A 27,799-nucleotide genomic window follows, 5' to 3' on the forward strand; every position below is an offset into this window, starting at 1 on the left:
GCCGGGTCTTGCAGCGCCCCCTGTTGTCCGTCTCAGCAGAATGAAGGCGGTGGAGCAGCGCTATGGCTGCCGCTCTGTCCCTCACTCAGGTAACTCTGCCTTCTAACTCATATTCCACACCGAGCAGCAGCCTCGCTCCTCTGCGACTTTGTCGAATGAATTTCGACAGCGCCGTCTACTACAGGCGTGTAAAAGCGTGGGCGCATTGCGGTGTTTTCAACCCTCTTTTCGGGGACTTTTCTCCTGCTGTGACTGGGAAAAGTTTCTGCCTAATCTCTGTGGGGACTGCGAAAGGGCGTAGCTAGCCAGCTAGCCTGCTAGCTAACTAGCTTAGTGCTAGTGTGTGTGGGGGTCTGTTTTGGACTTTTTCTTTTGCGATTTAATGGAAAATTGAAAGGTTCTGTGTCTTGTTTGGGTGTTGTTCTGCCACATTGCACTGCTAGTGTTTATTAGCTCCTCCATGCTGCTGCTGTGTAGAGGGTTCCTGCACGTTATCTGCTTTCTGGATGCTTATGCTCACCAAGAAGTGCATTTACTTTTACTGTTATTAACCATTTAACTATAAGGATTATGGTTTTCTACCCTGGTGCGCATAGTGTGTGTGTGTGTGTGTGTGTGTGTGTGTGTGTGTGTGTGTGTGTGTGTGTGTGTGTGTGGACACACACACACATATATATTTTATATAATTGCATAAAAACTTTTCCTATTTTTGATAGTGTAAAGTGTTGATACCGTGGTTTATTGTTAGCTTTTTAGCTTTAATGTAGGTGTGGGATTCTTTCATTTAGTTACTCATTAGATTAATTGTATATTGCCAATTCTTAATTATTTATTTTGATAATATGATCTATCTATCTATCTATCTATTGTATTGTCAAGTCTGGACTGAGTGGTGTTGTTGCACATGACCTCTGAGAAGCAGTCTTCTTATTTTCTGTGAGTTTTGCGCTGCCCGTGTGCAGCAGACAGAATCATCCTCACCAGGAACACACTTATTTCGAGTTAGAGGCTTTGCCCTCAGTTCAAAGATGTGCACCTAAATAACCATAATTTAACTAAAATATACATTTGCTGCCGGCTACAGTAATACTGATTACTTTTAACTGGGTTGCAGCCACAGACTTGTCATCCGAGCCACTGTCTGAAACCAGAAGAACAGTAGCTGTAGTGGTCATCTCTTATAGGTGTAAATTAATACCTGCCAGGGGTTTAAACATAAACCTGGAGAAACCAGAAGTAGACCTCACAGAACCTACAACCTCATGTACTTGTAAAGAATCATCGTCTCACGTTTCACAGATGTGGGCTGTGACCAGGTAGATTCTAGTTCTGCAAACACAATAAGATGGAGTTTTCTAAATATCTTTTTAAGGATGACTTTAGTAGTATCTTTGTAGTGTAGATGAACCTAACTTGTGTTATGGACGGTCTTCCCCTGCCATTAAATTTTAGCACATCGGGCATTGCTGTTGGTAATGCTATGTTTCAATGTTGATGATGTAGTTGTTGCAGGTGGATTAGAGAAAAGAAATCTCTGGAGCTCGTCAACTCCTCCACTGCAATGTATGTGGGTGATTTGCCAAAGCTCGCTTGTCGATGATTGAGGGGTGTTTTTTCAGCGCTGGGAAATTAAAGAGTCACCAGTACAATACCCGCAGTGTTGTGGCCGCCAACAGTTCCAGGCACACTATTGTCTGCTGTAGAAAAAGTGGCACGAGCCAGAGAAACATAAATGTGTGTGAATAGTAATCTGATAATGAATTGGCTATTGACATGGCTGACAGTAAACTACGTGAGGCCTCACACTCTTGTCCATGCTATGTACAGTATATTTACCAGTAAAATGTAAGTGTAACTTAAATCTTCATCTCAGTAAATGATCATCTTTTTTGTTACAATGAGAATGGTTGCCTCACAAAAGTAAGCTTTTACTTTCTGATGGAATTGCCACTCCCCACAATTTGCTGTACATAGGTGTTTTTCACTGCACCTACGGGTTGTAAGAGAATAGATAGAAATCTAGTTTTGACGACAGTGAGAGAAGTCCTGATTCTCTTCCTCTGCCGTCTGCCCGATGCCTTAAGTAGACCTTCACATGGCTGAAAAGAGGAAGCGTTAAAACAAAAGAAAAATAGGAAATGACAAGTCAAAACTAGGTGTTGTATGTGGAAATGTATCCAGTTGTTGCACTGTTTGCGACGGTCAGGAGCCGGAGAAAGTGCAGTCTTTTATAATGTGTAGTTGTACTACGAGTCGTAGTAGTAGTAGTGTAGCATATTATTAGGTGAGAGTGAGCTCAAAGGCCATAGTGCCCTGGCTCAGACATCTGCACAAACCTTGTTTTGGCAACTGTAGGCCAATGTGTACTGCCAGGAGTGGCCTTCCTAAACCACCATTAGTGAAATTACTCAGGCTAACACCATCATGGCGGAATTGTTGTGTTGCTTTGTCCTACCCAGACCTGTATTTTGGCTTTTTCGAACTGAATGGGTCCGAACACATAGAGAGGAAAATGTTTGTGGTGCTGCTACAAACCTGACGGCACAGAGACTGTTGAAAATAAACATTTTGATTGGAGTCCAAGTGTTTGCTTCCTCCATCTGTAATGGATATGCCTTGTATTTGAAAGCCGCTCTGGCACGTGGACGTCGGGCTCGCTCCATCGATTGAACAAACACCTGTTGATCATTTAAGCCCGTGCACTGGAAGGCTAGAGAATGCAAAGCATTTCAAGTAGGCACCGGGTATGAAACCCAAAATCTGTTTTCTATTTGACCAGGATCAAGAATCGACTCTGGGATCATTTAATTCCAAAGCCCAGGCCTAAACGAGTCGAATTGTAGCGAGAGGAAAGTGCAGATGTTTTAGTAGCTGAAATAAAACTTTTGATGTTTTGTCTATTTTAATGTATAATTCCTTTTCTCCCCAACAGCTTTCCAGTGGAAATCCTGTGTATGACAAATACTATCGGCAGGTAAGAGTTCTATTCTATCAAAGAGCCTGGGTTCAAGCAAAAGTTAAAAGTCAAAAGTTTTATTTCTAGTCTTTTTTATATTTAAATCCTGAATGGCATCTACTATGCATGAGTCTTTTTGGGAGTAGTGGATTTACATTTTATTACAACCTCTAAAACCTTCACTAGGCTACATGATTATTTTACACCATAAATACCATCAAAATAAACACCATAAATGCTAGGGATGCACCCGTTGCTGATGCTAAATTAAGATTTCAGTATGATCAGCCACAACATTAAAACTACTGACAGGGGAAGTGAATAACATTGATCATATCGTTGCAATGGCACTTTTCAATGGGAGGGATATATTAGGCAGCAAGTGAACAGTCAGTTCTTGAAGTTGATGTGTTGGAAGTAGGAAAAATGGGCAAGTGTAAGAATCTGAGCTACTTTGGAACAAATTGTGATGACTAGACAACTGGGTCAGAGCATCTCCACAACGGCAAGTCTTGTGGGGTGTTCCTGGTATGCAGTGGTTAGTGCCTACCAAAAGTGCGCATGAGGAGCGAAGTGTAGCCCTTCTGGTGTGATCCCACAGAAGAGCTACTGTAGCACAAATTGTTGAAAAAGTTAATGTTGTATTGATAGAAAGGTGTCAGAACACACAGTGCATCACAGCTTGCTGCGTATGGGTCTGTGTAGCCACAGACTGGTCAGAGTGTCCATGCTGACCCCTGTCCACCACCGAAAGTGCCTACAATGGGCAGTTGAGCGTTAGAACTGGACCATGGAAGAAGGTGGCCTGGTCTGATGAATCACGTTTTCTTCTACATCATGTGGATGGGTGGGGTTATGGTCCGGTCCGATCCGATCGAGCATCTGTGGGATGTGCTGGAACAACAAGCCTGATCCATGGAGGCCCCACCACAAAACTTCCAGCACTTAAAGGATCTGCTGCTAATGTCTTTGTGCCGGAAACCACAGGACAACTTCAGAGGTCTTGTGGAGTCCATGCCTCGATGGGTCACAGCTGTTTTTGTGGCACGAGGGGGAGCTGCACAATATAAGTGTTTATTAGTGATGGTTTTGATGTTGCGGCTGATAGGTATATACCCAATTCAAGAGTCTGATACACTGTCAACAAACGTGTAGGTAAAGTGACTTGATTTTCAGACTTTTCAATGCATAGAAACATTTTAAATATCTCTAATGGGGGGAAAATAGATGATACAACTTTTATTTGCATGGAATATGATGCAAGTCCTAATTCTTGAAAAGCCAGAGATAAACAACACGGCCGCCGCTATATTATCCCTCCCGGTCGTTCCAGCGAGCAGGGATCTTTCTTCTCTCCTCTCATCTCAAATTCAGTCTCGGTGTCCAGAGAGGAAAGCTTCTCTATGAATAAATGATGGCTCTCTTTGCCAAACCTGACAGAGAATCTATCTGGGAGCCTTGTGAGAGAGGACTAAGTGAAGAGGTTATTCTGAAGACATTTCCAAACAAACAGACCGCTGAGGAAAAGGCTCTGGTTTATTCTTCCTGTTGATCAGACGCTCTCTAAATCGAAACCTCACACTTGGCCTTTAATTGTGTCCCCCTTTTATTGTTGAAAATCTGTTGGTCCAAATCGACATACTTAAACCCATAGTCCCACTGAGCACTCATTAATTCACTCTTAAGAAAAACTGAACAATTTGCTGGTTTCACCGCGAGTATCATATGCATTTCACTGCAGTTTATCAAACTGAATTTACTCTTCATTCATTATTTTTTGTTGAGGTTGATCCCACGGGCAGCGGACGTGTTGCAGCAGCCGATGCTGCTCTGTTTCTCAAGAGGTCTGGTCTGGCCGACCTGGTTCTGGGGAAGGTGAGCGTTCGGCAATGCGTCCGCACCGCAGCACTGCTTCTCTGCCTGCGGTCTTTCCTACTTACGGCTAATGTGATCCACAAATGCACATTGTCTTGAATTTCTCAAATGAGAACCACCTTTTTGTCTTTGTAGATCTGGGACTTGGCGGACTGCGAACGCAAAGGGTGCCTTAACAAACAGGTAGTTTGTTTTCGTGTGTTTTTAGATGCAGTAGTTTACATTGAGTGAGGTTGTATCACTTACCATGATCCGTGTACTTCTCAGCAATTCTTCATAGCTCTCAGATTGGTGGCCTGTGCTCAGAATGGCCTGGAGGTGGCGCTCAAGAGCCTTAATCTGGCTGTTCCTCCCCCCAAGTTTGTAAGTTTCCCTTCACTTATCACTCATACATTTTCATGGATGTTTGAGCAAAGGGGCCAATCAATGTTACTTACCTACCTAGTTTTGGAAACACTGTAAAGTCAACTAAAGACAGTAATCATCATTGTTATTTTCTTTCGCTACTGCAACTCATCAGATGCTGACAGTGTGAGTTGATTGACCTTAGTTTGTTTTTTGATGTTGGATCAGTATAATGTAGATAGGTCAGAGTAATATAGAGGCTCCCCATACCAGGTTTAATAGATTACACTGTAATTTCATCTAAAATGTTAAGTTATTTTTTTCCCGACAAAGGGTCTTTCTTCTTCTGTATTTGACTTAATTATGTATTCTACCTTGTCGTACAGAACCTTCGTTATGTATGCTGTCTCTTGTGTTTGATTTAAGTTTTTTTAATATTAAAAACAACCACTTTATAAGTTTTATGAAATATAGTTATACTAATCTAAAAATAATACCTTTAATCCGCAGCATGACACAAGCAGCCCGCTGTTACCAGGGGGAATGGCCATCGACAGTCCCTGGGTTGTCAAGGTGAGGGAACTGGAATTTAACCCAACACAACTTTTCAAGTATTATTAGACTGTTAATAAAGGGTTCACACAAAGCCCTCTCGCATAGAATTAAAATGGAAAAAGGAGTAGACTTAAGCGCTGCTTAAGTCAAATTTATATCAATTCAATCCCTGTATTTGAACAAAAGCCTTTTCTGATTTGATTTCAGAAGAATGTCAAGCTGTTATCCTCTCTCTGTGTTTTCTTTTCTCAGGCTGAGGAGAAGATGAAGTTTGACGCCATCTTTGACAGCCTGGCTCCAGTCGGAGCGATGCTAACGGGAGACAAAGTCAAGCCAGTTCTGCTCAACTCCAAGCTTCCTGTAGACGTTTTGGGCAGGGTACGTCCAGCAGAACCTCTCTTTTCTTGCGTTTTTGTCAGTGAATATCAAGGCGAAACAAAATGGTAACTAACTGAATGAAACCTTGAAGAAAAAAAAAAAAAATGATCTTCATGTTTTTAAGGTGTGGGAGCTCAGTGACCTTGACAGAGACGGGATGTTGGACAGAGACGAATTTGCCGTGGTAAGAAATAGACTGCATTCATAATGTATGGGGTTTCTGCCTGATTTTATAATCACTCTCTTGGGATTTGTTTCAGATATTTTAAATTAATTACTAAGGTTAATTACTATATATTTGTCTGCACTCCAGACAAAATTCCAGGTGGCCTGCAGGTCCTTAAACATACGTAAAATGTCCTTAATTCAGTTTTACAAATATTAGGTATTTTAAAGTTCATTAAATAGTCTTATGTCTTAATTTTACATAAACATTTGTCTGATTTATCCATGCAAAGGAGTCAGTCAACATTTCTTAATGTTTATAAAATGGAAGCTTATAAAACCCTAAAGCTGAATCTAATACTTGTCTTCATACGTACATGCCTGCTACACGTACCTGTTCCAGATGAACCAAGTAGGGCTGCCCCTGAAAGTCGGCCATTCGGAAACCCGTCAGTCGACTGGGATAGTTCAAGTCGTTTTTGTTTTTTTTGGTGAGAGAGAGAGAGAGAGAGAGATAGGGATAGGGAGAGAGAATTTAGCGGGGCCCACGGGATTAGGAAGTGTCGGATTCGCACTTGTCTTCCTCTCCAAGGAACAGATGTGTTGCAGGGATAGGGTGCCCGCGATCCACAACAGTGTGTTTTTATTTTATGGAAAGAAACTGTGCGTAATGGGGACACTTTCTCTGAGACTCTCTCCCCGATCACCCCCTCTACATGCATTACACAGAAAATAATCTTAACGAGTCTACGAGCCGTGCCCAGTCCCCACACTGTTTTGGTTGTTTTATTTGGAGAAACCGGGTTTGGCTCTCCGTGTTGGTCTGAGCTGTTTTCACGTCCGGACGATTCACACATATAAAAATATATTTAGAAGAAGAATCTTTGTTTGTCACACGACACACCACACTACAACACATGCATATATACGCACACACACACACACACACACACACACACACACACACACACACACACACACACATGTTTTTGGATGGTGGCCGGTGAAATGTGGCCTCTGCATTTGACTCATCCTGGCTTGTCCTTCCTCCGGGGGTCAGCCAGAAGCAGTGGGCAGCATTCGACGACGCGCCCGGGGACCTGGTTCCATATGTTAGATGGAGGAAACCCCATTTGAGCACGAGGAGAACATGCTAACTCCACACAGAAAGGCTCCTATTTGGGACATAGCCTGCAGGAGCACGGTGCCAACAGCACCCCAGTCTTGCTGTGAGGCAGCAGTGCAATGCACTGTGCCACAATTCCCCTATATCTTCCCCCATATCCCTGTGTGTGTGTGTGTGTGTGTGTGTGTGTGTGTGTGTGTGTGTGTGTGTGTGTGTGTGTGTGTGTGTGTGTGTGTGTGTGTGTGTGTGTGTGTGTGTGTGTGTGTGTGTGTGTGTGTGTGTGTCCTCATAGACATGTTATCCCTATGCATTTCGTAAGCGTCTATCTGTTTTATCCTGTTTTTGTGTAATTCGCACTGACTGACAAAAAAAAACAAAACGGCTGCTCTATTTTAAGAATCTCAGTCAACTGACTGATTTCTGACTGATGTTTTGCTCCGTAGACTTTTAGGGGACAGCTTTATAATTTTTTTTATTTCCGTTTCCTAATTGAACCAAACAAAAAAAAGCCCTGTGCGTCATGCATGGCAGCTAAAAGTTTATTCCGTGCATACGTTCTGTGACCTTTTTTTCTCCCTCTGACCAACTGGATCAGCAACCTCTCTGTATTCCAGCAACCCCTGATTGCCAAATTAAGCACTGCTTAGATGTAATACTTAATTTAATAAGGCAAAGATGACTTCTGTATTTGTCAGATAACGGTCTCATAAAGGTCTTATAAAGTATTACATTTAACTGATATCTGCTGACACCCTGGATTATTTAATCTGTTACGGGTAAACTAGGGGTATGTTGTCTGCAAGGATTGGCAGAATAGATTGCCCGATGGCAAATGTGAATTAAAATAAAACCTTTCATTGTGGCAATTATGTCAGTCATTGATTATTTGCTTTGTTTTTGTCGGTCATTCCCCAGGCGATGTATCTGGTGTACAGAGCTCTGGAAGGAGAGCCTGTGCCCATGTCTCTACCACCCGCCCTGGTTCCTCCCTCAAAGAGGAAAAAACCCTCTGTGTCCCCTGCAATGCCCTTGTTACCGTCACCCCCCTCTGCCAAAGATACTCGCTCCTCCCACTCTGGGTCGAAGACCATACCCCACCCTCCTAAACCAGCCCCGGCTCCAGCCCCAACTCCAGCAGCCGTCCCCGTGAGTACTGGGACTTGGCAACAAAGCTCTCAGAGGGGAGGGGGGTCTTTTCTGATAAAAATTGAACTTGTAATGAGACATCTTCAAAATGATTTCGAGTTGGTTAGTCCATTGTGTTTTTCAAAAGAATAAACAGAAAGGTAAAGTGAAGGTAAGTCAGTTCTTTGATGGGTCGATGGGTAAGGAAGAAGTCTAGTCCAATTATGTATGGTTTGTACAGTAAATGTCTGTGTGAGTGTGCCTGTATATACGTATATAGAGATTGTGCATATTCATTGATGTCCCTGTATGTTCCCTCAAGAGATTCCAGGGGCTCCCCAGCAAAAGTATTACTAGTTAAACTCCACCATTATTTCATTAACAAGATGTTAGCACCATTATATTAGGTGCAATAGGTACAATAATGACCGTTTTGATGCTAGTTGTGCTGTTATCTGCCGAACTATAGTATAGGCAGGTGTGGAAGTTTAGACTAAATCAAATCTAACAATAAAAATCCCTCGTCAAATGTGGCCTAATGTGTATCAGATTGAGTTGAAAAAGTTAAGCATCACTGTGTGACTGTAGTTAATGCCGCTGTATGCATCCCTCTCCTCCGCCTAGTGGGTCGTCTCCCCAGCGGACAAAGCCATGTACGATGAGCTGTTCAGCAAGACGGACGGGGACATGGATGGCCTGGTGTCGGGGCCAGAGGTCAGAGACATCTTCCTCAAGACCGGACTGCCTTCCGCCACACTAGCACGCATCTGGTGAGTAACAATAAGAACAATTCTTCAGCCATTTATCTGTGATCGTTTTTAGGGCTGTGACATAACCGCAATGTCGCATCACGTGACGTCACCGAAGGAGGGGGGGGGTGTGTGTGTGGCCCTTTTCAAGTTCAAGAGATTATTTGTCACATACATATACATACGGTCATACATATATGCAGTGAAATGTCATGACACCCGATGATCACCCAACTTTTTGAACTGTGGAATCAGACATTGTGTTTCACATCTGTACCACCCCCTGGTTTTTACCTTGGTGGGACACAATGACTGTTTGGTCCATCTGTTTATTGGCTTCGCAACTAATGAGCATAATGTTCATTCCGTATTCAGAAATAGTCTTTGCCTGAGGTGTAAATCATTACTCGGTTATGCAACTTTTGCGTGTTCCATTGTCAGGGAGCTGTGTGACATCGGGGACATTGGGAAGCTGACCAGGGAGCAGTTTGCCCTGGCGCTCCATCTGATCAACCAGAAGCTGTCCAAAGGCTTGGACCCTCCCCAGACGCTTTCCCCCGAAATGATCCCGCCCTCGGACAGACACAGCATCAAACAGGTGAATTCCACTTTATAACTGATTTCCAATCAAAGCTCTTTCTGAGTAATGTCAATCACACTGTATTAGACAGTTACAGTATTATGTATAACCACAGCTAATTTTAGTAAACATACTTTATATGAAGCATTAAACTATATTACTATATACAGTATTAATGTTATATTGGAGTTAGGATATTAATCATTCAAGACAGTGGTGGCCAACCTGGTTTTGAACGCTGGCCACATGTGTAGAGCACTACTAGCACAAGGTATTGCAGTTATACAAAGCCTTAATATTTAATTAACCTTATTTGTCCAACGTGATAAAGAAAAATCATAAAAGTTTAATTTGAGACATATTTTGAAATCGGGTAAAAAAGGTTAATATATTTTTTTATTAATTTAGTTTAGAATAACTTAATTTCTTCATCTGTTGGTGGGTGTACGGGCCATTGATTGGCCACCACTGATTTAGTAAAAGCGTTTTGTATATGGAAATGAATCAAGGGATACTTCTGTCAATGTATCCTTGTTTTCGATTAGCTTGTATTGTTAAGTCGCATAGTGGCTGCTTTTCTGTCTTTACTCTGATTAATTTGGACTTTACTATGCTGGCATCACCTGCATTGTTAGTGTCGGTTCAGTTGAGTGCCATTTTGATAAGAAATGTACACACATTATTTTTATGTTAATAACACTTGTGTGTGTATTGTTTTAAAGCTTGCGATTGTCTGTTTTCTGCCTCCCTTCTATCTTCCTGCTGTCTACTTTTCATGCATCACGCGTCGCACAGTTTGCATGTTGGGATTTCACTAGATTGGGACCATCCTAAGTGAGTCACTGCTAGCGGATAGATGGGGCAGTACGCTAGAGCCTTTTTTTGTGGCCTATTCCAGTAGAAAAGTAATTAAGGAGTTAGAAAACACAAATTTAGGAGTCATAGGCTTGCAGCATTGAGAGACCCCCCCCCCCCGTCTGGAGGATAAAATCGCTCAACATATTCTTTAATCTATTTCAGCACAAAAATTTAATGAAACTCAAGCAAACTTCGACCTTTTGATTTTCTTGAACTCTCAGGAAATCCAATTACTGGTTTTAGCTTCCCCACTGAGTTTCTTATTTTGTGTCTTTGTCTTTCAATCAGTGGTATCACTGTAGTCTGAGTCAGTGTCTTGTCTTGGACGTTATTTTTAGAGTTCACCTAGGGTGGGTGATAAAACAATCGAGATAATTTTCATGATAAAATCTTTAACGCTAACCATGCTACATCTATGAGATTTATTTTCCGTTTTTCCTCTACCTAGAAAAGACAAGACATGAACAGTCAATCGTACAGCAGAAAAACAAACATGTCACACGAACAGCTGCGAGCTCGTACAGCAGGAGCGCCGGGACTCCCTCCACTCTCTCCCCAGCGCTGGGGAGAGACGTGGCGGATCTTCCTCAAACACCGCAACTTGAACTCAAACTCCCCAAAATGGAGAAGTTCGATGCAAGACTTGCTGAGTTGATTCGCTCGTACAGGAATATTTACAACCCGTCTTGGCGCAAGTTTGATATTTTTTCCAGACCTATTCCTGAATGCTCCTTTTCAACAAGTTAATATTAGTCCCTGAGATCCCCAAAACATGTTTTTGAAGTTTTTGCTTAAATTACCACTCTGATAACGCATTCTAGCCCTTCTAACATGCCTCTATAACCCTCCTGTTCTTGACGGGCTGTTTCAGTGTGTGCTGCTTTAAATGTAAATGAGTTGCCAGGCCCCTAGATCTGTGAGCCAATGAGGTTTGAGCACAGGTTCCCAGTTCTGTGAGACAATGGGGTTTGAGCGCTTCTTCCGGGTTCTGTTGTATTTAGTCCGTAAGCTTACACTGATTTCACCTTATCAGTCCGCCAAAATCTTTTTCAGAACAGATTTGAGGCGAGAAATAAACAATCCAGTTGCTGAATCTTCAATCATATTAGATCTACAAGGCCTCATTTAAAAGTTTGTTCTGACTTTTGTTGCCTTGTTTTGTGTAAATGTCGGAAAATTAAATAACATAAATACATCTATAATAAAAGCACACAATTTAAATTTGTTTTGTTTGGAGAAACACACAGCGGACCACACCGCAGCTACAGTCTATCTCCAGCATAGTTTTCTGAAATGGACAGCTCACAAAAAAATGACTGCGTTGTCTTATTTCACAGTTTGTGTTGTGCACAAGCAATGAAAAAGTTTGTTTTTCATAATAGGTCCCCTTTAAGTTAACATACAACTGGGTTTCTGAGAAAGATGAAGTTTGACCTTATTTAATCAGTGGTTGGTCTATGTCGGTGTAGTATTTGGCCTGCCAAAGTGCATTGTAACTCTCTTTTCTTTTTCTTTTTTTTTGCCCTTACTTACTTGGTCACCAGAACAATATGGTTAACCTGGCAGCTGATTTCTCTGCCATCAAGGAGCTAGACTCGCTCAGCAACGAGATCGTCGACTTACAAAGGTAAGAATACTGAAATAAAACCTGCACAAAAAAAATGTGAGGATTTGCATGCTCGACAGATGGGTGGGTGGCTTGACAAATAAGATAATGGAGGATTAAAAAAACCACATCTGTATCCGTCTTGTGCACACGCTTAAAGGGAAATGCCCACAGCTGTGTCTTTTGCTGGAGGGTGGAATAGAGACGCAATAGAGCTGATTTATTTATGGCAGAATTTAGGTTCTTGTTTTCATTGGAGAGACTGCTCTATGCAAGATGTAGAAAATATAAATAGAATGTTTATGATCCAAATGAACAAAAATGTATACTCTTAAGGGCATTTTTTAGTGAAGAAGTAAATTAAGTGAATCTTATATGGAGGAAATGTGTTGGTTGGTTGGTTGATCCCCTATATTTTCATATTGGACCTTTTAGACAACTGAAAGGTTTAATTTGGGTCACTGCAAAGCGGGAAACCTGAAGTACTGGGGGTAATTCTCCCTACGTATGTCACTAAAACTATCTTAAGACTGTTCTCGGTTGTGTCTCTATCTTCTCTTGTACCAGTGATGGATAGTGGATAGCAAACAAGGATAAGAACATAAAACAAATAATCAATTAATCAAAACTTTATTGTTCCCAAGGGGAAAGTTGTCTGGCAAGCAGAGATGACATCTCACAACAACTGTACAACACTGATAGAAACAGGGTAAAATACAGACAAAACACATCAAATGGCTGAGACAATATGAGGTGTTTTAAAAAGGATTAAAATTGTCTTCAAATATAACACAACATTAATTGCTTTGGGGACAAAAGCATTATTATTATAATATATTTTTTGCTCTATTTTGATTCTCTTTGACTTCACTCTTGGAGCTCTATATTGCCGTCCAGACGGCATCCGATTAAACTCCACCCAAGGAGGTTGCCCCCGGACGGTTCCGGATGGACTTTGCTGGCTGTTTTCCACTAGGCTCCCTATTTTAGATTTACTGCTCACACCAAGGTTACCAAACCAAGAAAGAAGCAGGAAAACATTGCGTTTTGACTTGGTTTGTGCAAGCTCACTGCACAAAATCTTCACCAGCGTCTGCCCTTGTGCAATCGGTGCAAGTAATGCATGGTTGGTTGCAGCACAATTGACTGTGGTTTGGAGGGGGGGGGGTTTCCGGTTCATTTCCTCATGTGTGTTCGGGCACATGTTCGCAGTTGGTGTTTTTTTTCCAAAAAGTTATTTCATCATTTGTAGCCTACTTTACAGGGTTAATTGTTTGAAGTAGTACCACTTCAACTTCCTTCTTCTCAAGAAGAGAGGAAGTAACCCCTCACTGCGTGCGTACACTCATATAGAAAACACAGATGGTGATGGGGAGGGTGGTGGGGGGTTTGAAAGACATGCAGGAGTGGAGAGTGTAGAGACTGAAAGGTGTGAGGTTGTGAAACACAGTTAACAAGGAGGGAGGATGATGATGGGTTTTAGTTGCTGCTTCAAGATGAGGGAGCGTCCTGTCTCCAGCGCGAATGATGATGGTGATGAAGGGTAAGATGAGAATAGAAATTGTGCTCTGGTTGAGTTGGCTGGACAGGAAGCTGCTTATATCATTCAAACCATTGGAATTTGATCTTTGTTGAGTTGGAGCTTTTATTGTGTTATTTTTGGCTGACATTGAACAGGGTGGCTGGGAGGTGGGGTTTTGAACTACTTTAGAACCACTTTCTTTGACTACATTTACACTGCAAGCCCTCGTGCTCAATTCGGATTTATTGCTCAGATCTGATTTTTTTGTTTGGCTGTTCACATTATTTTTTTAAATGTGGCCAATGTCAGATTCCAGTGTGAACTCGTCATGTGCTTTGTGCTATTCACACTGTTATAAAAAAAAACAAAAAAAAAACAGATCTGAATCCCATATGAGCAAAAAAGATTTGGGCCTCTTTTGCCTGCAGTGTGAACGTAGCCTCTGAGTCTGTGCCACTTGTGCAAACAGACCATATGGGTGATAGTGACTGATCGTCCTTTACCACTCAGTCTGTCATAGATGGTGTCAATCAGCTACGTATGCATCATGGTTCCAGCATTCATTCTTTTTCATAAAATCTAGTTATGCAATTCAATTTCCTGTAATGTAGCAGCTAGTGGTTGATAACATTTTTCTGTGATTTAATTCCTGTGTACATGATTTGAATCTTTGTAAAACGAGTCTTTGAATCAAAAACGCCAGAAACAACCAGGATCAGTTTATCATATGTGCCCAAATCAGCAAATAAATAATTATAACATGTATTGAGTGAAATTTAGAATTTGTAATGTGTCACTTGGATAGGTATATTTTTGTAATGTAAGAAAACATTAAGCTACCCATTCTAACTTTTTTGGCCTTAAGAAATATGTTATAATTCTGTAAACCATGACATTGATTGCAATCTTAAGGCACAAATACTCTTAATAATGTTCTAGCTAATATTGTTCAAATAGTTAAAATCTCATATATGAAAACGTATGGGTTGTGCTACAATCCTGGTTTTATAAATGAAGAACTAGAGTTCTTACGATGTCTTTGCTTCCAGACAGCTCCACTGAATAAAGCTGAACGCCCCTTTTAACCAACCAAATCTCTTTTTATCACTCATATGTCCATTACATGGGAGTGATAAAAAGCACCCAGCACCCACAAGAGGTCTCTGGATGGACGTACCTGCTACTTTATAAACCAGCGTTACAGGGGTCTCATCCTGAACCGACCCGGTGGGACTGCAGCTGAGGCAGCCGCCATCAAGCCTCGCAGGACCATAACCTGACCTCCTTGGCGACCCTGCGCAGGGACGGAGTCAGTTGTGCACGCACCGACCGGAAGTTAGGATCGAAACCCAAGTACACAGTGCGCTGGTCTCGATCGCTGGTCGCGTTATTTTTCCCAATTCACCAGATAGATTTGATAGATCAGATCAGATAGAACAGATAGATGTGTTAACATTCGAAGAGGGAGCCTTCTGAGTGTTTTGTTTAAAAGTCTGCGATCGAGAAGTGGTCTCAGAAGAGCCTTTTTTTTTTTTTTTTTTTTTTTTTGGAATGAGGAAATATCTGCTATAAAAACCGCAGTTTCTCTCTCTGTCAATACCGGACAAATGACGCCTTTCTCCAGCAAGGATTACATTTGAAGGACGTTAGGTCCAAGACGTCTGTGTCACTCCTGCAAAACCAGTGGACAGAGGGCGAACTGCAGCACATAACCCTTTATCGTCCTCTCTACCCAGGGAGAAACTGCGCATGCACGTCTCCACACACTCACACAAGCAGAGAGGCATCCACTGGTTTCTGGCAGTGATGGCACCAGGGTGGATTCGCCCACAAATTGAGCCTCAGGTCGCATTTTCTGTGCAGGCAGACTTTCACCTTTGTTCATGTGTTTGATGACATGTCCCAGCCTCACCTCAGGCTTTGGGTTCATATTTTCTTTTCGGGCGACGATGCTCATGTCTCTGAGTGGACAGGGTGCCTCCATAAACACAATGGAGGGAGGAAGGGGGGGAGGGGAGGGGGGGGGGGGGGGAGACACATTGACACATTGTGCACATTAACCGCACAGCTTTTGCTGGCATGGCGCTTGGTACAATAGAATGTCTCTTTTTTGCTAAAACTCAAGGTCGAGCAGACAGTCCAGCAGGACAAATCCCCTCTTCATAGTGACTTAGGTTCTCCGGGCCTTTCTGCCCCTCACTGCCCCTCAAAACGAGGCCCAAGGATGAGAGAGCCGCAGTTTTCTCCTCTTTGCCCTCATCCAAGATGCTCATTGGCCATTCGGCACTATGGGGGTGATCTGAGGAAGTCAGCCCAGTGGCGGATGACTCAGAGCTGTAGACTTCTGCTGTTGATGCAGAAGAACCGGCCCATCTGTGCGCACATGGCCAAGACAGCTGCGCACAATGAGTAAGTGTTGATGCGGGTCATGTGCTCGCTGCAGCACACACGTCTCCACGTCCACAGCCAACATAATTATTCTTTTTATTCTTTCGTTCCTCGAGAGGGCTTTCATCCTCAGCGGAGAGCGAAATCGCATAAGAGGAAGCATGACAGGCAGTGTATATATACTAGGAGCAGATCTTATGATGTGTGCCCTAGTGGCCCAATGACAGGCCAAGTGGCCTGTCAGGACCAAGTTGAGATTTGGTTGGTTAAAAATGGCTTTCAGCTTCATTCAGTGGAGCTGTCTGGAGACAGCTTAAGGCAGATAAGAACTCGACTAAGAAATTAAGTAAAACTGTGACGTATAACTACACAGGACCCATCGTGCATCATTAGATCTGAGCCAAAATGCTCCCCAGAATCTTCCTTTTGCTCCACTTTGTTAGGTGTGGACAAATCATGTTTCTGAGCTGGGCTCAGCCGTCTCCCAGCTCATCCCGTTTCCACAATCAAGGCAGCCATCTGCCTGGTGCTTCTCATATCCCACACAACTGAACGGGCAAGCGCACTTACATTTTCTCTCTCTCTCACACATGCACACACTCTTCACAGCTGCGCACATCAACATTTTCTCTCCCCACTTCCAAACTCCAACCCTCTCCAGTCCTCGTCATAGACTTGCTCTCTGCTCTCGAGCGTCAGCTGGTCTGTCGGAGTTGTCCTGGAGTTGCTGTTGGGTCAGGAGCAACATGGTGGCCCAGGGAGAGGAGCTGGTGGCCGACCTGCCAGGCCGAGGGGGATCAGGGTCGGGCTGGCTGGGTGGACTGGGTGGTCTGAGGCTGCCCTCTCTGTCTTCAGTGGCTAAATACTCTTATCTGTTGTGCTGGACCACCAGAGAGAAGACAACCGTGGAGCAGGAGATCAAAGAGAAGGAAGAAATTATCCAGCAACGATCCACTGAAGTGCAGGTAAGACTGGACTGTCCGTCCATTGCTGTCCCTCTATCGCTATGATTTAATGTCATCTCCCCTCAGTTATGGTTAATGTCTTTCTCTTAAACACCCATTTTCCTTTCCACACAACAGAAAAAATTGATCCTGATTCTGTTGTGTTTTTCATTGTTATTTAATGGCAACATAGGACAGCTTTGGGGAATTGTTACAGATTTTCCAGAAACGCAGCAGTGCTTTGGATGTCTCAATAAAGTGCGCTGTATTTGTTCTGAGACATGAGAAGACAGATGCGTAGCAGGAAAACCGCTCAAGTGTGTTTTGCTGCAATTAATCTTTTATGACTGTGACGGTTCCATGATAAAAAATAAATATAATAAAAATTACATTTGAGCAACAGATTCTGATGCTGAGAAAAACTCATTTAATAATGCTTGAATAGGCAAAGAAAGAAATTAGGTGGGTGGGTGGGGGCTCAGAACCAGCCACCAGGAAGATAGTCCTGCATAAAAACACTAGCCTCTGTCTGAGGCTGACGGATGGACTCTATTTTGGGAGCTGACTGTTTAAAGGAGTAGTCCTCTGCACTCTCGGAGCCTGTATATGACGTCAGTGAGGTGGTGGCTCTCTCTGAGGAATCTCTGATTGATGTAGAGGATCTTTTTTTTCCTATGCATGCTATGCATTCCTATGTATACGCCGCCTCAAGGCTAAGTGCTTTTTGTCCATTTATATTGTCTTTCTAAGGTATTGTGCTATTCGACTGTAGTGATTCATCAGCTGTGCACAGGTGCCTCCACAACACCTATCTACTTTTATTTTTTACTGTTTAGCATTTTAAGCCAAATAAAATAACACCATTTTCTTGTCCCATCCTTCTTTAGGCATAATTAAATGCAGACTATTACCTCAGTTCGACAGTCATTTGACCGTTGTTGTGCTATAGGGCTACACCTCGATTCACAACCTTTCCAAAATAATTAACATTGATACTGATGATTTATTTTGCTTTCCTTGTTCACTCACATCTCACTAAATATTTGTCTCAACCTTCACTCACCATTACCCTTATTCTAGTATCCCTTCTGCTTCCTTTGTCACCTACTCATGCCTTTGGCCTCCAGGACCTCCAGGCTGAGGTTGCCAGGGAGACCACAGAGCTGCAGCGGCTCCAGGCCGAACGGCAGCGGATCCAGGAGGCTGTGGACGAGCTGGACCAAGAGAAGAGCTCCCTGGAGGAGCAGCTGGGTCAGATCCGCCAGCAGACTAGCCACGAGAGCCAATTGGTACGGATATGGACCCCAACTGTTTGGCTATTTGTTCAGTCAGTAAAACAATCAAAGTGTAATGAGAGGATCCAGAGACCGATGCATTGGGCAACTGACAGACACCCAAATTATGTTTTGGAATACTTTTTATTTATTTATTTTTTTTGATTTGCATTTTCAGATCATCACCACTAAATTTAAAAACAAATGTACAACAATCAAAAACACCTCATGCAATAATTCTATAAATGCAAATCTATGTATAAAATAATTGTGGTTATTTTAAAGTAAAAAGGACAAAGCTGATGGATAAATAATACAAAATCCAGTACCATGACATGAAAATAAAAAAAAATAAAAATTGTGCAAAGCCTGTTACGTGCTAAATTATTGTTTGTTTAATGCAACTTACAGGCGGGTTTGGTGGGGTTTGTCGTGTAAGTTGGCTTATCTGGTGCCATCAAAACCTCACCCATCTGCAGCACCAAGTTAAGAAACGTTAACAATTGTTAGCAGCTGCTGCTTATAAGATACCCACCCAGAATCAAGGGTCAACGGGGCCAAAAGGCCCTTTTAGGGAGTCACTTGCAGGGAAAAAAAGTTTTTCCAATAATAACCCTTGTAAACGTGCACCATACAGTGCTCCACAAAAAGGTGAGATTACAATGTCTGCAAGCACAAATGGTTGCCTTTGACACAATGTCTTCTGATGTAAGTGCTGCTATCTTTAGCGTTCCAGATTTTGCTCCGCTCCATCCTGTGCATCTCAATGGATTTCTCTGTCTAACTGACTGTACATCTGTGTCTGTCCTCTCTCAGATCTCCTCTCTGCAGTCAGAGCACGAGGAGCAGGAGCAAACAATCTGCCAGTATGAGGAGGAACTAGTGCAGGCCAGGGAGGAGCTGCTCAAACTGCAGGAGGAGACCAGGAGGCTGGAGGAGAAGGTCCAGGCTGCCCGGGAACAGCTGACGCCGCTACAGGAGTCTGTACGTGACTCCTACATTCAGGTCGCACAGGTCTGTGTACACCAGCAAAAGTTTCTCACTCAATTCTCAGCACTTGGAGGGAGATGATCACAAACCCCTCTATTCCTCCCTTGTCCTGTTAGGTACAGCAGAAACTCAATGACCTTCAGGTAGAGGAGAGGTCAGTGACAGCCCAACTCAGCTGGAAACGAGCTCTGCAGGACGGCTCCCCGGTCATGGTCAACGGCTCAGCGGGTCCCACGGTGGAGCTCCACAAGGGGGACCTCTTCGAGGAGGACCAACCCAAGGAGCTGAAGGAGGAAGAAACACCAAAGAAAGAGCCGTCAAAAGAAGCACAGAGGGAAGAGGAGGATATGAGAGAGGAGGAGGAGGAGGAGGAGGATAAGAAGGAGGAAGGGGGGCCTAAGACTAGCACCAACCCAAAGCACGATGCCTTTGATGACCTCTATACGACACTGGCATCGAGTGACCTCTACAGCAGCCTGGCGATTTTAAGCAAGCCACAGGAGGACGCTGTCAGGGTAGGAAATATACATAGATCAATATTTTATTTACATGGTGCTGCACAGGACATCACTTCATGATCAACTTCAATTCTAAAATTCCTATTGATCTACTCTGGTTTCCACAGGAACAAAGTAGCCCGATAGCTGAAACATCAGCAGAAGTGGCGGAAGAGAGAAAGCAATCCCCTGAAGCAAGCACACCAATGGTCTTTAGCTCTTCTAGGCACTTGAATATTTCTAAATCCCCCAAAAATGCAATTCATCCCCAATTTATGACCACTTTCCACCTAAAAGAATAGAATAGGTCACATACATTTTTCAACCCAGTCCTTTGTTTAAATGAACATTTAAATGATGGTTCCCATCATTCATAACGGCTCATAGCACAAACCCACTCAAAGCTTTACCATTGAGAAAATTGCCACTTTGCTGCAGCTTCTCACTGCAGTTCAATGGGGCAAAGGTAGTCTCAAAGTCTTAAAAAAAGTTAAATATCCTTTTTTGATACCGGTTTGTCCAGGAGGTTGCCTCTCCAGACCCAGAGAGCGGCGAGGAGCCAGAGTCTCCTGAAACCAGCCCCTCCGCAAACACCCCACCCCAAGCCGACACCGCACCACTCAAGGCCAGTGCCCCTGCTCTGCCCGACCTGGGCTTTTTCCAGTTAGACCCCTTCACAGACAGTGAGTATATGCGCGCGCACACACACACACACACACACACACACACACACACACACACACACACACACACACACACACACACTCACCACTACCAAAGAAACAGTGTCATTCCAGACTAAGCATACCCATGATTTCTATAGGGAAAATGTGGAAATTAAACATATTCTACACAAATATAAACATTGTTTTGTTATTGTCAGCCCCAGATGACGTTTGCAGAGTAGGCTTAATTATTTTTTTAAATAATTAATTCTATATCACAAGATATATTACAGTATTCCATTTTTTATTGTTAAATTACTAAGGTAGTCTGATTTAAGCTACCCAGACTCAACAACAACCTCTATGCTGTGCTGTTAAAAACAGATTGATTTATTTTTCATCTAGATGATCCTTTCAACGACGATCCATTTGGAAAAGTAGATGTTTCTGGTGAGTACTGTGATTACATCACCAGATAAAATGTGAGGCTCAAAATAGACCTGGTAACTAATCATATCTACTCATCATTTAAAACACCATAGATTGAAAGGTGATTGAGCGGTTAAGGAGGTTTACCAATGCACTTTATTCAAACATTTGTTGCTGCTGTCGTTTTCCAGCAGATCCGTTTGGGAAGGATCCTTTCAAAGGCACAGATCCTTTTGCTGCCGACTCTTTCTTCAAACAGCCCTCTGAAGATCCCTTCACCAACTCTGCCGACCCGTTCGGTACAAGCGCCGGTGGGGCAGAACCCGACCTGTTTGCAGGCCAGCTGAACAGCGCAGCGGCGCCAGTTGCAGCAGCAGCAACAGCAGATCCAGATCCCTTCGCTGCCAAACCTGCCAGCACAGCAGCAACTGCAGCAGTATCCAACGATCTCTTCAGCTCCACAGGGAACAGCATGGCCGATTCTGACCCCTTCGGAGCCAAAATGGACGCACACGGGGAGGTGGATCCATTTGGAGGTCAAGGCAGCGGAGGCCTGGATCCTTTCAGCTGTTCTTTGTCAAACACAGAATTGCCGGTGGTGAGTGGATCTGTGGGTACTGGTAAACATGCAGCACTACTGTGTTATTCAGTTTTAAATTGACTTGCTGTATCCTCTCTCTTAGAAGGACTCCACAGTGACAAACGATCCATTTGCCCCAGGAGGAACCCCAGTGAACGCTGGCTCTGATGCGGGTAGGACTAATGCAACACCGCCGCTGGGGGGGGGGATATATCATTGCAACGATTAAACTTTATATGTCAAAATTGTTATTGTTATTTATTTATTTAAAATGTTATATAAGTAAAAACATCCTCTTTTATATGCCTTACAGATCCATTCGCTGCTGTCTTTGGTAATGAATCTTTTGGAGGGGGCTTCGCTGATTTTAGCGCCTTATCAAAGGTAATTTTCATGTCTAATCCAGTGGGTGCAGTTGTATCAAGGCACTAGAGTATTGTTTTAAATGACATTAATAGCTGTCGCTTCACTTTGATACAAATAACCATTTTTTACATTTGTTAATGCCAGTTATGCCACCTTATATTTACCAAAATCACTCTCAAGCGCATCTTTTTAACCTTCAATTACTTCGTTTTTGCCATGGCTCTTTGTTGTTTTTTTTTTTCTAGTCTAATGGCGCTGATGTGTTTGGCACCAACAACAAGAACCTCTTCCAGGACGACAGCCAGTCTGGCAGTGCGGATGTGCCGCCGGCCCTTCCCCCCAAAACGGGTACACCCACCAGGCCTCCCCCTCCTCCCCCAGGTCAGTGGACTTAACTCACATCGCCACCACCAGTCACTAAACAATCAATATAATCTGTGTTCAATCTCCGTCTGCCTCCGGTCCAGGTAAGAGATCTTCCCTCTCCAGAACAGAGTCCTCAGACTCCTTCCATCGCCGCGGACACTTCCCACTGCAGGGTCCCGGAGACTTCTCCACCTCCACCTCCTCCTCTTCCTCCTCCTCCTCCTCCCTACCCGCCAGGGATCCCACGGCCGACCCCTTTGCCCCGTCCTCCCCTCCTCGCAGCAACGCACCGGAGCCTGATCGGTTTGCCAGCTTTGACAAAGTGAGCTCCTCCCTTTCTCCTACGCCCTCTCCCTCTCTTGCACCTGAGTCTCAGTAGCCTCATACTCATCCTGTTATTGTTGTTTTGTTCTTTTTCCTGCTCACTCATAAACTTAATATTCAAAACAGCCACGACTGCAAATTATGTAAGACCGGTCCTGAGAGTCCCTCCATCCACTGCCAATCATTAGAGCAGATTCGGTCTAAATCTAAATAGTCACTCGGAATGCAGGTGCTTGGTGTTGGGTTTTTATGTTTGTTCAATGACTACGTTGGCTTCGGTTTACTATTAAGCTGACTGAGCTATTGGATATCATGTTTTTTTATTTTAATTTGGGATTCTAACTGCTGCTTGTGAATATCTTAAATCTTTTTTTCTTTTTTTCCCCTAAATACAATATCTCTTTAATTACATTTTATTTATATCTGTATTTTGTGTTACTTATCTTTATTTGAAATTGCACTTGAGTTCAGACCTGATTGACGTTGCACTGTTTTTACTCTATGAAGGATTGTAGGACAATACATTTATGGCTACTATAGATTAATATAGAAATATAGATTAATATATACATTTTACATGTACCGCACTGTAGTCTTCATACATAGAATTCTGACCCTCTTGGCAGTGGATGGTGGGATAAGATGCTGCTTGCTATTCACACAAGTCTCAAACCAGCCCTCTGCTATTATAACCTGTGCATGTATGAAAATCACGTGAAGCCAGATTAGACATATTAATCAAGGTCCCATTAGGAACAAGGAGATCTATATTCTACAAAACAATCAAAACTGTGGATGGGGGATTTTCTATAAAAAAACAGACTTGTCAGATAATTAAAACAACATTATGCATGACACTACAATACATCAGCAGAGTTTTTTGCCTTCAACCTTAATTAATCTGGAAGATGTTGATCAACCCCAGTTACTAGAAAATAATCTCATTTCAGAGAGTATCACAACTTTCCCAGATCTTGTCCCGAGACTGTTGCACAGGGCAGGCTGTAATGTCAATGTCGGTTGTTTTTGGAGATTCTGCATCAACATGATCATGTGACACAAATTTAAATTGTCTGATCGAGCCCCTGCACCCTCCATTAGATGAATCCTGCATGTTCCTCTGAACCACCAACCTTTGACACCATCTCTACACACACACATACACACACACACAGGCACTAACAAACAATGTCCTGCGTTTGATTGGCCGGCTCCCAGTGACTTATACTACTGCTTTTGGCATTCCTGGAATCACCTTTTTTTTTTTTTTTTTTTCCCCTTCTCCTCTGTCAAAATCCTGGCAATCGCCCACTTATGCATTCATCAACCCGTTCACCCTTTCTTTCATCTGCACCGTGGATGAAATTACACCTCAACCTTTCTGTCTAAGATGTTGAATAAAAGAGTTGAATCAAGGGCATCATCTCTGGCTTCTATGTGCATCTGTGACATGTCCATCCCAGCACCTACCCCACCTTCCGCTTATATTTATGTATTTATGTAGGAAGCTATAAGTAATATACCATGCAGCAGATACCAGGGTGTTAGCAGATTAGAAAAAACGTTTTAATTGATATAAAAATTCAGGTTTACTTATTTAAAGCATCCAAATTGAATAGTGTTTTTGAATAGTTTTTGAAAAGTCTGCGGTTATAAACAAACTTATTCTGAATTGGCTGTCATCAGATTTTTACAAATTAGTTTAAAGGCTTAAGACTACGTGTAAAAAAAATAGAGATTCATTTAATTTCCACAATGTAATGGATCTCATGGATTGATGCCTTTTCTTTACTGATGATGCTGTAGATCGGAGAGCTACTCTGTATTTTCACTGCAAATTTCTTACTTTTCCTCAAAAAAAAAAAAAATAATAATAATTTGAATAACCTAAAAAGTCTTGGATTTATTTTTGGGATGCCTGTAGACACCCTGGGTACTGAGACAAGTTTATTTAGAGAACATCTTCTGAGAACAGTCCTTAGACAGCAATCCCCTGCAGATTGCTTGTAAGTGAATACGTTAAAATTCACTAGGATTAAAATACAATTATATCAACCACACATCCCAATCTCCGTGTGCATTTTTCCATGTGTTCTAATTGTGCATGTTCCATCTAACTGCATGTTGTATGAATAATATCTCCACATTACTGTCTCTCATTTTCCTTTTATGAGGGTAAGCATAGCACACCATATGTTTACCCCTCATTCATTCATTCATTCATAACATCTCTGATCACCTTGTGCATGTTTGTGATCCGGCACCTGAACACTGCTTCTGCCTAGTCCCCGGGGTGATGCCTCGCTCCTCGCATGCAGAGATGTGGTCTGTCACTGGTTGTTTTCCTCGTGTTTACTTCACTCTCCATCGCGTTGTCTCATCCCTTCCCCAAATGACTGTGCTAACTGAAGTGTCATAATCTCATAAAACATAGCTCTTTTCAAAGACTTTTCTTTTGATGACGTTAAAGACGATTTGCATGCCTTGTTGTTTTTCTCCATTTCATTGAATTATGAAGCGCGGCGTGACTGATTTTTGGGTCACTCTGTTTATTGTCTACAACATGAGCTTACAGTCATTTTGACATAGAGACAGCGTATCGGGCACTTAGCTGATTTCCATGCCATTGTCATGGGGTTCTGAAGTTGTCAATCCAGCAGAAATGCCACACACTGAATGGCCGCATTGTTCAACCTGGAATCCACTCCATCTGGACAACCAGCAACTTAAAGTCTTAATCACCTTTGTTTTCAGAAATACCTTTTTTCAACATTTTTCGTGTATTATTGGAATATTCAATAGTACACATCTGTTTTTTGCATTAAAAACTCAGACTCAAATGGCGCTTTGTCAGTCCTTCGAAGGAATTTGCATTATTATTTGAGATTTTTTCCTTTGACTGTAGACTTGGATACATGTCATTAAACTTTTTTTTTTTTTTTGAAGCATGACCATAAAAAAACAAAACACAGTGCGCCAAGAGGTACTGGTTAGATTTATTCCAGTTCCTAATCACTTACCTTCCGGTCTGACCTAGAGGAAACTGTTCTAATATCAGTTCATAGAATCATCTTGTTCACAACCTCCCCAGTTTCTACTTCATACAGTACATACCTCTGTTCTGTACCACATATACAGTATATTATGTACCTGCAAGGGAGATGATTTGTCCAACAATCTGTCTCAATTTTCATTAAATATCACCTAAAATGTATTAAAGTATCAAGATCTGCAGACACCCTAAATAAGAGCCTTCCAGAAGCCTTATAGGTGTGTGTGTGTGTGTGTGTGTGTGTGTGTGTGTGTGTGTGTGTGTGTGTGTGTGTGTGTGTGTGTGTGTGTGTGTGTGTGTGTGTGTGTGTGTGTGTGTGTGTGTGTGTGTGTGTGTGTGCGCGGTGTGTGTGTGTGTGTGTGTGTGTGTGTGCGCGGTGTGTGTGTGTGTGCGGTGTGGTGTGTGTGCGTGCGCGTGCATACTTTTTCTGCTCTTGTTTGTATTTGCGTGTGTGTACGTGGGGCAGTATCCAACAGAGGAAGACATGATCGAGTGGGCAAAGCGAGAGAGCGAGCGAGAGGAAAAGGAGCGTCTCGCCAGACTCACCCAACAGGAACAAGAAGACCTGGAGCTTGCCATCGCCCTCAGCAAGTCTGAACTGTCCTGAGGAGGAAGAGGAGGTGGTGGCTCGGCCGGGAGTAGCACAGCACACACCAAAGTGTCCAAGTGGGGGAATGTCCTGTAGTGACTGCGCCGTTAGCGGATTCTTCACACCTTGAGATTTTATTTTATTTTTTCCATTTTATATCCAGATGGTTCCAACTACTCTCGTATCGTGCCGTTTTATTTGACGCTGCCGGTCGGTCCGGCTCGGGCGGTATCGAAATGAATTCAACGCGAGGGGAGGAGGGAATTTTTTGCTTTAATTATGCAGTGAATATGGCTAGAGTTATGTTCGAGTGCTTTCCGGTGTCGTCCCTCGCACAGTGTCCCAAACCAACCTTTCCACGCCGAATTGTAGATGACTTTTATGGTTCATTTTTATGGTTCCGATGCACAAGGCTCAATTCAATTCTGGAAAGTGTTCAGTGAGCTCTGGGTCGTTTGTTTTAGGACGGGGACACTTGTCAATGTTTTTTGTTTTTGTTTTTGTTTGTTTTTGTTTTCCCTCTGAGATGCAGCCTGCCATGTTGTACAGTTCATCTTTCGAATCCACGGCACAAAAAGGAACAAATCAGTGATGACCACAAGGCCCTGAACTCTTTCGCTCTCAGCATTAATATCTAGTTCTGCCGGTGTTAGAACCTCTGTTCGGTGTGTTCCTATGTTAGGAATGCAGAGGCAGAATGTGACACTACAAGTTTTACATTCAATTTAGTGGGCACACTGCGATTCAACAAAGCCCGAGACTTGAGTTTTTAACTAAAGTTTAATATGTTACAAACACAGAGGATATATTTTCCCACCATTTAAATTGGTGCCTCCCCCTCCAAAACAGTCTAATTCAAAAATAATATTCCGTCATTAAGCTTTAGATCCAGAGCTGTTACTGGGAGCTCTGGTTTTAGACCAACCTGTCCAGTTCAGTTGCTCCTCCATCTCCCTAGTACATACCTGTAAACGTCTCAGAGGTTACACTGTAAAGCAAAAAAAAAAAAAAGACTTTGATTTAAATTCACTAGAAATAAACTCAATGAGTGAATGTTGATGAATGTTTTTTGCTATGCTAATTCTTTATAATTATTGTTTTGGGGTTTTTTTGTACACCCAGTGTACTGTATCTTTAGTGATCGGCTTTAGTAACAACAGTCCCTGTGTGTCTGATCAAACACAAATGCTAATTGAACAAATGATTTTGGGGTTGACGAAACCGTGTTGAGAAATCAAGAATGTAAAATAAAAAAAAAAACGACAAAAAACAAATACGAACAATGTATAATTGTCAGTGACATTAGATCATCTGGTATGAAGACATGAAGAGACACAAAGGGCTGTGAAGTACATCCTACATTTGCGGAGGAGAAATGCTTTGTAACTCTGCTGTTAAACTCCCAACTTTTCTTCTTATACTTTTTTTTTTTTTTTTCATGCTCTCTGGGTGTCTCTGTCTGGGTGTATGTCTGTCTGTCTCTCTCTCTCTCTGG

General features: G+C 42.6%; 1 protein-coding gene across 1 annotated transcript; it reads left to right on the plus strand.

Moving 5' to 3' along the window:
* Positions 1-57: 57 nt before the first annotated feature.
* eps15 (epidermal growth factor receptor pathway substrate 15) lies at positions 58-27,574 on the plus strand. The gene is made up of 25 exons (XM_080017984.1): positions 58-89; positions 2,933-2,974; positions 4,742-4,831; positions 4,967-5,014; positions 5,099-5,194; positions 5,687-5,749; positions 5,984-6,109; positions 6,234-6,293; positions 8,316-8,546; positions 9,150-9,295; positions 9,716-9,872; positions 12,257-12,339; positions 17,121-17,193; positions 18,300-18,461; positions 19,263-19,460; positions 19,553-19,951; positions 20,062-20,142; positions 20,457-20,616; positions 21,004-21,048; positions 21,219-21,625; positions 21,711-21,780; positions 21,921-21,991; positions 22,219-22,354; positions 22,441-22,661; positions 26,182-27,574. The coding sequence occupies exons 1-25, from the start codon at positions 63-65 to the stop codon at positions 26,320-26,322; spliced, it is 3,333 nt and encodes a 1,110-aa protein (XP_079874110.1). The 5' UTR covers positions 58-62; the 3' UTR covers positions 26,323-27,574.
* The last annotated feature ends 225 nt before the right edge of the window (positions 27,575-27,799 follow it).

Source organism: Zeus faber (assembly GCF_960531495.2).
Source record: "Zeus faber genome assembly, chromosome: 1".
NCBI lineage: Eukaryota > Metazoa > Chordata > Actinopteri > Zeiformes > Zeidae > Zeus > Zeus faber.

Excerpts from the sequence above, each read along its gene's own strand:
- eps15 (XM_080017984.1), top strand. The coding sequence starts at position 63 with ATGGCTGCCGCTCTGTCCCTCACTCAG. Across the intron at positions 21,626-21,710 it reads CAAACACAGAATTGCCGGTG|AAGGACTCCACAGTGACAAA; the intron begins GTGAGTGGATCT and ends CCTCTCTCTTAG. Across the intron at positions 22,662-26,181 it reads GGTTTGCCAGCTTTGACAAA|TATCCAACAGAGGAAGACAT; the intron begins GTGAGCTCCTCC and ends TACGTGGGGCAG.